The sequence below is a fragment of the Delphinapterus leucas genome, chromosome 13, assembly GCF_059928025.1.
Source record: "Delphinapterus leucas isolate spDelLeu-1000000601 "Yukka" chromosome 13, BTC_Dleu_Yukka2, whole genome shotgun sequence".
Taxonomy (NCBI): Eukaryota; Metazoa; Chordata; class Mammalia; order Artiodactyla; family Monodontidae; genus Delphinapterus; species Delphinapterus leucas.
In genome coordinates, this window is record NC_143141.1 from 26,854,761 (window position 1) to 26,866,240 (window position 11,480).

Here is an 11,480-nt window from a genome sequence, read left to right on the forward strand (position 1 = left end):
AGACTATAGGAAAATGAAAATAGCACTTTAAAAAATTAAATAAAAAGTTGGGGACTCCTAGTTTAAGAAGGAAAACTGGTTTTTCAGAGTACTTCAGAAGAGGAAATACTTTTTTTTTTTTTGCGGTACGCGGGCCTCTCACTGTCGTGGCCTCTCCCGTTGCGGAGCACAGGCTCCAGACGCACAGGCTCTGCGGCCATGGCTCATGGGCCCAGCCGCTCCGCGGCATGTGGGATCTTCCTGGACCGGGGCACGAACCCGTGTCCCCTGCGTCGGCAGGCGGACTCTAAACCACTGCGCCACCAGGGAAGCCCCGAGGAAATACTTTTTATTTGTAGACAGTAGATAATAATGACTCAAAGTGTGCCTTTCTTTTTTTTTTGCTCGGGAGAGTTTCCAGTCCTGGTTGAGTGTGTATGTGTTTGTGTAAAAAAATTATTTTAGAGTTAAAAATTGCAAAAAGTAAAAATTTTCTATTTATAGTCAAAAATACTTATTCTCCAGGAGTTCCCTTGTGGTCCAGTGGTTAAGACTCCATGCTTCCAGTGCAGGGGGCGTGGGTTCAGTCCCTGGTTGGGGAACTAAGATCCCAACATGCCACGACGTGCAGCCAAAAAAAAAAAAAACTTGTTGCATTTAATTTTAGGAAGAAACTCTTCTGTATTAAACAACTAAAATTGTTTTTGATTCCTCATCATCTTGCATAACTTGATACCTGTGTCTACTATTCTAAGGCAGTCAGGAAAAGTGTGGTATGTGAGGATACCTCATATACTTAGGTTTGGGGGGGTTCCCTTGCCTTTTAAAAAAAAAATGGAAATAGGCTTGTATTTGTGAATTTGTGTATTGGAGTTGCTCATTTCAGCATCTAAACTTTTCTGCTATTTTTCTTGAATTGATAAAAGACTGATTGATACATACCTATATTACAGGTGTCCCATTTCCTAAAAACTTTATGTCTGTGGCAAAGACCATTCTAAAACGTCTGTTCAGGGTTTATGCCCATATTTATCACCAGCACTTTGATTCTGTGATGCAGCTGCAGGAGGAGGCCCACCTCAACACCTCCTTTAAGCACTTTATTTTCTTTGTTCAGGTAAGTTGAACTGCGTTGACTTTTGTGTCCTTTGACCTGGACATATCCGGATTGGTAGTTTATATAGAGTAATTTTTAGAGTCTTATTTATAGATGTAGAGCTAAGCATGCAGGGTTCTCGTGTTTTGTTCCCTTTTCCATGTTTATTTCTTTGATGTGCATAGCAGCATAGAAACCATTACCCCCATTTTGGACCTTTTGCCTCTGGAGAGACCTGCCCCAGGTCTCTGGTTAAGATATGACAAGAAGCACCAAACACTCAAGAAAGCTTGTCCATACCCTCCTGTTCCATCGCCACTGCTGGGTAAAGGGATGCCACGGGAAAACATCTATGGTTGGGTTGTTTCATGAGATGTCTATGCCTAAAAGAGAAACTTTTGGAAGAACTCATTAGCTACTATCTTGGGTTAAGTTTCCAGAAGTCCACTTCAGGCCAAATCTTACAAAGCCAGCAGCTAGAAACTTCAAAAAGAACCACTCTCTTCAGAGGTGTGGCCTATTTCCTTATGGGCCCTTAGTTGGAATTAGAACTTTTTAAAGTCAAAATAATTCACACTGTTTGAAAAAGATATCAAAGAATAGGGACTCGTTAGCCTAACTTTCGAGATATATAATTCTATATGTAAAATATAAATATGTCCCTCTAGATATTTTGGAGGGAAAGCAGGTAGTTTTATAGTAGATATTGTATGTCACAATTCTCTATGTACCACACAAAGGAGAATGTACTGTGCTCTCTTCTTTGTTTTCCGTCTGAGATTATTGCATGGCATAGATAGAGTGTATATATATAGATATACGAAAGTAAAAGGTCTGCTGCCCCAGATGAGGCCACTATCAATGATTCAGTGTATAGTTTTCAGATAATTTCTGTGTAAATGCAAACATTATACGATTTTGATTTTACACAGGATCATGCTAATATGTACGGTTGCTTATTTATTAAGTCCCCTGTATTTAAAACAGGGAGTAAAAATGACCCCATTTTAAAATGTTCATAGAGATTATTTCATCATTCTTTTGGATTTCAGAAAGCTAGGGTTGGGAAGCCCTTCTCAATGACATTTATAGAGTTTTAATTTTAGATCTGTTTTTAAATTTTATTTTTCTTCTTTATTTTAGGAGTTTAATCTGATTGATAGGCGTGAGTTGGCACCTCTTCAGGAATTAATTGAGAAGCTTGGATCAAAAGACAGATAAATTTTTCTTCTGGAACAGTTACCCTCTTGCTTCACCTACTGCTAGAGCTATCTCGTTGCTTTCTGTTATAGACTAGTGATACAAACTTTAAGAAAACAAGATAAAAAGACACCTATTGTCTGTGTCTACTGATAAAACTGTCCCAAAGGTAGGTTGGCCTAATACCTTCAGAGTGAGAAATTCAGGACACAGCTGAATCTGAGGCACTGTGTGACCACTGCTGTTACTGCCATAGAGCCATACTTGGTTGTAGAATGTGAGGACTAACCTGTAGTTTATTAGTTTACTTACTCTTTTACTGAAGAAGATGATCGACTCTGTTTCAGGTGACAGCATGATGGATATTAAGAATTTCCAATAATTTATTAACAGGTTTCCAGAACAAATTTCCTAATAATGCAATCACAGATCAGTTTTATTCTGCTTTTATTTTACAAATAGAAGAGGTGTTCTAAAATTTCCTTAAGATTTAGAACATTTGTGTCACTTTGGATAACCTTGTAGTTTGAAGTTTGTATGCTAGTGTTTTTATAGGTAAGATTATATATATGTATATTTTTTCAAAATCCATGATTGCAGTTTAAATCATCATATGACATGTGGTATGGGAGTAACCAAAGTTATTTCTAAAAGGACTTTATTTTTTAATCTTTATTTGGGATTTTATTCACATAAACCTATCTAAATTTTTAGTGTGTGTGTATCAAATAATTTTTTTAAGGCATCTAAGGATCGTCTTGCAGATTTTTATTTTGAAATGCTTCATTCAGATTAATTTTAATATGTAGGTTTTGGCTGAGGAAAGAAAAACTTCCAAAAAATTATGACAAATTTGGGTCTCATAAACCATTATTTTCATTCATGTTTGTTTCAGAGGCCTTAAAATTTGGATAGGAGAATGGAAGAAAGTACTCAGAGTACTTGACTATTTTATTTTGAGTTTTCCTTTAAAAAGAAACTACTTTTATACGTTTTTATTGTGACTTGAGACTTAGTTAAGTGTAGTGTAGAAATGCACGAACCTTATCCCAATAAGGATAAAACGTAAGGAAAACCACAATAAAAAACCTTGAAGGTGTACACATTTTATAACCCAGCTAAAAATTTGATGTGCTGCCTGTTCTTTAATGTGTGCGTGTGTTGGGCGAGGGGGGGTAATATGTTTAAATGAGACAAAATGGGATAAGTTAAAAAAAAAAAAAAAAAAGGAAACTTCATCTGTTAATAGTCAAAGGATGGATTGGGATTTTATTCTGTTTTGTTTCTGTATTAAAACTTGAAATTATTCTGTTTCTATTGGGATAAAAAGAATCTTTAGTGAAGAAAAGATCTAATTTTCTTTAGGTTTCTAAGATTTAGACTGTTTAAAATGTAATGAGGCACACATATTACTAAAGACTTGCCAGACTGGCAACACTTTAATTTCATCAATGTTCTTCGTTTCAGAGCTATGATTTTTTTTTGCAAAGTACTCACCATCTTCCATCTTGATACCTTTGGTTAAGGTTAAATTTGATAGGGTTTTATTTTTATTATTCCACTAGAATGTAAAGAAAAGAATTGCTTAGAAACTCCATTTTTGTAATAATCCAGTTTCAATAAATTCTTAAATATATGTAGAATTTTAAAGGAAACAAAACATTTTATCTGATTTAGGCTGAAACCGTACATCGTTGTTTTGGGAAATAAAAGAGTAGAAAAATCCCTTATGAAAAAAAAGAGAAAAGCCCTCTATGAAACATTCCATAATCCATGTTTTAAGAATATCCAAAGTCCCTGTCACGCATTCTGTATGTTTATGTTGATCATTTCCAAACAAGAAAGACGGTTTTTACATGCCACCTAGAATGTTACTGACTCTTGACTTTGAACATTGTTGGCTTTAAGTATGCAAGGAATGAAATATTTCTCACCTAGGATTGTACTTTCATCATTTCTAATATTTCACATATCATCAAACAAAAGGGTTCTCACTTTTCTCCATTTATTTTCAGTGGTAGAAATCCTCCCTCTCTTCATGACTCAGCCCTAAAACTAACTAAAGATGGCCACATTTAGGACAGTAGTAGACGCAGCTTAATAATGGGACATAAATTTTAAAATTTGTTGGTAATTTGGGAATTCAGGTAATTCAGAATGTCCTTTTTTTAAAAAAAAAATAAAAGCATTACTAGGTTCCCAAGCTAATCTGGCTTAACCAACAATGCATCTAAACATTGGTGTTAACATTATTTGTTTACATACAAGGCCAGGGAGTTGAGAACAGGAGAGTTGGAGGAAGGGGAGAGAATAGGGAGAGGATGACACCTTTCTGACTTGGCTGGAGGGCCAACCTTTGATTAAAGTTGGAAGAAATCAGTCTCTCTTTGACTCCTCTCAATCTTGATTTATCTCCCTGAGTAACACTCACTCCCCTGGCTCCTCCTAATCAGAAGTCATCTCTCAGTGTCTGATCACTGCCCTTCACACCTGACTAAAATCATGGGTTGGACAGTACTTGCTAAATTATGCAGTTAATCCTATGGTGCTTTAATTTCCAGGCCTTTAAAAAAAACTTCTGGCCTGGAAAGTTTTTTTTAAAGGCCTGGAAATTAAAGCACCGTAGGATTAACTGCATAATTTAGCAAGTACTGTCCAACCCATGATTTTAGTGCAGGTTTTTGTTTAAATAGTGCAACTTCCTTGTACTACAGTTTTTGTATTGACAGCCAAATGTATCCTTTATTCTCCAAACTGTGAATAAAGTGATTTTTAGTGTGCTGCCAGCTAACAAAGTATTTCCTTTCATCTTAGACTTGTAGATCCCTAGCTCATGTAGCTGCTTGAGAAATGCACATCTGTATTCATCATTACATTGATAACAGCAAGAGGAAGGTTTTTCTAGTAATGCAAGAGGAACAATTCTGGTGGTGATTTTAATTTTTCAAATATTGTTGAGGTTTCTTGATTATACTCTTGGCCTTCTCTCTGAGCAGTGAGGTCACATTAGAAGTGGAGAAGCTTCTAAACATAACATCATCACCTTATAAGCATAAATAAATCATTACTGAAGAGTATAAGTCCTAGAAATTTGTTTCTAAGCAACTCCAGTCATGGTGCTGTTGTTACCCTTGCCTGGTTGTATGAGGCTGTCTCTCCTGTCTAGAATTCTGGCCTGAAAATACCAGCTGGTACACCAAACTAAGCAGCTTCAACAGGGACATTATTTCCTCCTAATATCAGTTCAGTAACTGGATTTGGTTTTTTACTATTGTACAATTCTGGCAAAGAGGGAAAATAAGTAGTTCCTCAGTGTTCCTTTGTTTTGCATTAGATTTTGATACTTCAGACTGTAAAGGGCTTTGGGGGATGCTATTGATATTACCTGTGATAGCAGTAATTTTACTGAAGCAACTGCATTGAAATTCACTTGGGTTTTCTCTCATTATCAGGTTCTTTTCCAAACAAGTATTCTGTAAATCCAAATGGATTACCAGTGTGCTATAGATTTATTATAGAACAACATTCTATGTTTGGTCTACATTTAAAATAGTTTAAGTTAGTCTTGGTTATCATCTAAAATATTTTTAAATGTTCTTTACATGAAAATTTATTTTGTATTTTTAAACCTTTAGGGGCTTTATCTATTTTTCTAAGTCAGTTAACTGTACTTTTAAAAAATATATTTTGTATCTACTTTTGTAACTTCATCAGAATAAAATATATTGAAAGAAAGGAAGGACTGATGAAAGTATGTCTCAACACACTTGTTTCTATTTAAATGTGAAACTTGAGATTTTTGCAGGTTCTGTGGAAGGTTACCTTTGCTTATCATTTAGTAGCGAAAATGTTTTCTTAACTCTTAGAAGAAAGGGAAGTTCCTAAATGAACTAAACATCTTGTAATAGCAGGCCCATCCCCAAGGAACAGACTGTGCCTCTGGATGCAGTGGCTAAAACCTATCCCAGACAAAAAATAAGTTGTCTCCTTCTTACCATGCTAACCAAGCTCTTGACCTTTTTTGTACATTCCTGGTTGTGAGATTGAGAAAAGGGAAGAGGAAAGACTAGACTTACTAATTTTCTGACCTTGAAATTTAGTACTCGGCTTATCCATAAGACACCCCTCCCCACATCAAACACATTTTTCATTATTATAGGAGAAATATTAGTTATTTTTAGAGGTTCAAATGACAGATACCTAATTTTAGGTCCATTCAAAATATCATTGCTAGAATTGTTTCGACCTTTTTTGAGTAGAGTTAATGAAAACTTAACGAATGTGGCTAAATAATATGGGTTAACACTCATTTTGTATAAAGGTATGGGTAAGCTAGTAATCAAAAATTGGACTTTCTTTTTTTTTTTGATGGTTATATTTCAGTAAACTTAAAATCTGTTGCAAAAGTGTTAAGTTTGTGAAGGTGTCTAATGGCTAAGTTTGAAAGCTATTTTAAACTTTATAAATGAGTGGAAGAACTCGAATAATATTTGGGAGAGCCAGAGTCTGGCTTTGAAGCTGCATAGCCAGAAACAGTGTCCAAACCATGCTTTGAGCCTTTTTTAGCAAATACCACAGTGCTGTTGAGGTAGTTTTGGACACTGTAGCCTGCATTGTTTTTGCTGACCACTAGATGTCAGTGAGCCTTACCTCCTCCCCAAAGCTAGATGCATCTGCCTTGACCAGAATAAAGGATTTTACCTAGCACCTCCTTCCTTTCGTGTCTCTTCCTAATCAAAAGCTTAAATGGGTGACTCTCATTGGCAGATCCTAGGTCACATAGCTCTCTTCTGGCTGCAAGAGGGGCTAGGAAAAAGTTTCTGGATTTTACTTGGGGTTCAGAGTTCATAGCAAATTGTTGAACAATCCTGGATGGTCCAAAAGCTTGGACAGGCTGCTGTTCTGTGAACTTTTTGCTCCTGTTCTGTGAAAAGATGAGGAGTTTTCACTATAATGTAAGTATACTTACATTATAGTGAAATGTGAGTATACTGTTTAGCTCAGCTGACATTTTTTTGTAGCAGATTTGCTAACTGAAGGAAGTAGATTATTGATTCAGATTCTGGCCAAACTCTTTGTCTTGTGGCTGACCAGCATTTTGAATATCACTTCCTTAGAGGAACCTACCTGTTTTAGGGGAGACTTTTAGCAGGTTTATCTCATTTAATCCTTACAGCAATCTGTTGAAGGGGTGACAGTTGAGAGGTATGTTAGGAATTTTTCAGTGTTTTTTAGACTATGTCACAAAAGCTCAGACTTCGAATACATAGTGAGGTGGGTCTCCTTCACTGGCTTGCATTTGTAAAAGTTCTGTGTACTCAAGAGTGCTAGGAGACTCTAAAATAAAATGACTGCAATTTAAAAATCATCCCAATGAGGTAAAAAAATATATATATATATCCAAATAGATCCTACTTAAGGAATTTTCTGCAGTTAGCTCAGATATAAGTATGAAAGCTGGGAGTGATCATGGACTGATACAAGTGAAGAGGAGAGAGTCTCAAGTTCAGGGCAAAAAGAGTAAATGCAGAAGGGATAGACCCATTCTTAGAGACTAAAGGCATTATGCTTCTAATCATAAAGTAAAACTGGCCTTTTTTTAAAAAAATAAATTTATTTATTTATTCTTGGCTGCATTGGGTCTTCGTTGCTGCATGCGAGCTTTAGTTGTGGTGAGCAGGGGCTACTCTTCGTTGCAGTGTGTGGGCTTCTAATTGCAGTGGCTTCTCTTGTGGCGGAGCGCGGGCTCTAGGCGTGTGGGTTTCAGTAGTTATGGCACATGGGCTCAGTAGTTGTGGCGCACGGGCTTAGTTGCTCTGCGGCATGTGGGATCTTCCCGTACCAGGGCTCAAACCCGTGTCCCCTGCATTGGCCGCTGCACCACCAGGGAAGTCCCTCACTCTATTTTTTATGCTGCCAATCCTCTTCTTTTGCATTTTTCATCCAAGTCCTAAAACTGGCCTTTGATTTGCTTCTATTATAAAAAATTATGTGAAGTTATGTTGGAACTAATTTGGAAGCCCAAGATCGTGAGATTGTTCTGAAAATCCTTTTCTAAAAAGGTTCAGATTCATACTGTGGAGCTAGAATTGTTAAACCACTGTCAGTCAGTGCATACCCTTTTTGTCCCATGCCATGCTGGGCCTTTGACATAGGTTACTAAAGCAAGATCCTGTCATGGAGTTTATGGACCAGTGCGAAAAACAGACATATACATAAATTGATAGTTCTAAAGGGCTATTTTGTGTAGTAAAAGTTATGCAGAAGTTATGGTTTAGTTTACTGCAGGGCAGTCAGAGGTGGCTCCCTGGAGAAGACAAGGCTTGGACTGACTCAAAAGATGGGTAGGGGCTTCCCTTGTGGCGCAGTGGTTGAGAGTCTGCCTGCCGATGCAGGGGACACGGGTTCGTGCCCTGGTCTGGGAAGATCCCACATGCCGCGGAGCGGCTGGGCCCGTGAGCCATGGCTGCAGACCCTGCGCGTCCGTTGCTCTGCAACGGGAGAGGCCACAACAGTGAGAGGCCCGCGTACCGCAAAAAAGAAAAAAAAAAAAAGGGTAGTTACCAAATAACCAGAATTGTTGCATGGTTTGCATAGGGAGGTATAAGCAGTCCAGTATTAGTGAAGGGTATATTTCAGTTGGACGGGTAGGTAGGGGTTAAATCACATGAAAGCACTTGGATTTTTACCTGTAGGTGATGACTCTGAAGGATTTTAAGTAAGCAAATAAATGGACAAGTTTTCGTTTCAGATGGCTCTGACAGCAGTGTGGAAAACTGAGGGTAAGAGGAAGATACTAAAGCTTTAATTAATTAAGTTAGGTATTAAGCCCCAGTTTGGTGGTGTGGCCCGGCATAAGTGACCCCATTTGGGGCCTGTGGTTTTCTTTTTAATAATAGGAGTCGGAGCTTCCCTGATGGCACAGTGGTTGAGAGTCCGCCTGCTGATGCAGGGGACACGGGTTCGTGCCCTGGTCTGGGAGGATCCCACATGCCGCGGAGTGGCTGGGCCCGTGAGCCATGGCCACTGGGCCTGTGCGTCCGGAGCCTGTGCTCTGCAACGGGAGAGGCCACAACTGTGAGAGGCCGCGTACTGCAAAAAAAAGGAGTCAGGCTTTCCTGGTGGCGCAGTGGTTGAGAGTCCGCCTGCCGATGCGGGGGACATGGGTTTGTGCCCTGGTCTGGGAGGATCCCGCGTTCCGCGGAGCGGCTGGGCCCGTGAGCCATGGCCGCTGGGCCTGCGCGTCCAGAGCCTGTGCTCCGCAGCGGGAGAGGCCACGGCAGTGAGAGGCCCGTGTACCGCCAAAAAAAATAATAATAAAAATAAAAGGAGTCATTCAACTAATACTAGAATGAATGAGCATACTTTTAGCTGATCACTTTAAACAACAACTGTAGGTCCATCTGATATCAGGTGGCCTTGGCCTGCAGCAGCTTGAAGCAAGATTTCGGTTCCCTGGCCAGAGATTGAAGTCAGGCCATGGCAGTGAGAGTGCTGAATCCTAGCCACTAGACCACCAGAGACAGTGGCCAGTGACAAGGCCCTGGCCTGTCGGTTTTTAGAAATGAATTTCCACAAGGAGATGGAAAGTAGTGAAACAAATGAAGTGTTTATTAGGAGGAAAAATAGTATGTGTGAATAGACACACACAGGCGGACTCAGAGTCATGCCCTCGTGGTAGTTTGAATCACTTAATATGGGACATTTCTTCCGGGTTTCCTCTGGCCAATCATCTAGCATTGCCTGGCTCTGAGTCCATATTTGGTTTATCTCAGGGTCCTCCCTGTGTGCGTGCATCTCTTAGCCAAGGTGGCTTCTAGTGAAGAGGCCTATGGGTAGGTTGACATCATCTACTATGTGTAGTCGGGAAGGTCTCCTTGACGTCAAGAATGAGAAATATGTGGTCTCTTTGTCTCTTATGTGGTCAGGGCTCAGCTCCTCTCTGCCCCTGCCATTACTGTTATCTTAAAGTGTCCACTGGAGGCAAAGTCCAGCTATTTACCCTGTTCCTTTTGTTACTTCTATCTGGAAGTGTAAACAGAAGGCTGTCTGTAAATGTCTCCTGTCTCACGTCCAACTGTTACCCGACATCTGGGTTTGCCTCTTGGTGGGTGTCAAGCCAAATGACACAACCAAGTCAGAGGAGGAGAAGGGAGGATTTATTGCAGCAAGTAATAACACTGGTGATCTTTCCCAAAGCAGTATCTCCCCAAGAGCAAAACTGGAGAAGTTTTAAGCTAAGGGTACATGCATATTCATGAAGGGGCTTAAGCAGAGGAGAATTCAGTCTAGAATTGGGGCACAGGTTGACAGAGTCAAAGTTTTAGTTGAAGTCACAAGGGTCAGGAAAGATCAACATAATTTCTTAGCTTCCAGTTGACCTGGTGGCTGAGCTCTCAAGGCGGGTGGGGATGGTGTTTGAATTCTGCAAAACAACTCAAGAGTGTGTGCCAGGCTAATCTTTACCGTTGAAACAGAACTGGGAGTCTTTATAAGTGATTTATTATCTTTGCGATTGTTACTACTCTTGCTGGGTTACAGTCGTTTGTTCCTGCATTCTTTTATTTCCTTAAGATCATTAATTACTGAGACCTATTCAAGGGCAAGTGCTGTGGCCAGGCTTAGATCACAAAATGACTTAGGCCAGAAATGGCTCATGTCAAGAAAGCCATGCCTGATTCTTTTTCTCCGGGGACCTCCTACCCTATCTGCTTGCACAACCCATCCAAGTGCAACACCGAACATGTTGATTGTATAAGCCAGAATGCAATACGAAAAAGCTGGTACATCCTTCAGTGTATACCAGACCACATGCTGCAAATATCCTACTAGAGAAAGGGCTTGGCTGAATTTTGGCTTTGATATCTTTCTGAAGCATTCCAGCAGTGGGGCAGATTTGCTGATAATCATACTGAAACCGCAGAAATGTGTCTCGGGGCTCCAAGGAGCTCTGGTTCTTTATGGCTCAGCACAGAAAGAATGCAGCAAGAGGCAAAGTGATAGATAAGTGATTTATTAGAATAGGATGCTTGTGAGGTTACAAGCAGCCGGCAAGAAGGGTGCTGCCCCGAGAGCTTAGTGGGCTACAGTTCTGTGATCAAAGGAGAAGTGGGGAAGGGGAGAAGACCACCACCTTCCTCATTCTTCAGTAGATGTCAAGCTTCCGTCATCAGTTCCTCCTCCATGTCAGGCGGGGGAGTTTTCT

At 39.7% G+C, this 11,480-nt stretch overlaps 1 protein-coding gene across 1 annotated transcript in view; it reads left to right on the top strand.

Annotated features, from left to right (window-relative positions):
- Positions 1 to 6,014, top strand: part of MOB1A (MOB kinase activator 1A) — a 19,149-nt gene extending 13,135 nt beyond the window's left edge. Inside the window, exons 5-6 of the mRNA XM_022563068.3 lie at positions 933 to 1,096; positions 2,219 to 6,014. Coding sequence (XP_022418776.1) covers positions 933 to 1,096; positions 2,219 to 2,296 — 242 coding nt within the window. The 3' untranslated portion in view covers positions 2,297 to 6,014. The remainder of the gene's footprint in view (positions 1 to 932; positions 1,097 to 2,218) is intronic.
- The last annotated feature ends 5,466 nt before the right edge of the window (positions 6,015 to 11,480 follow it).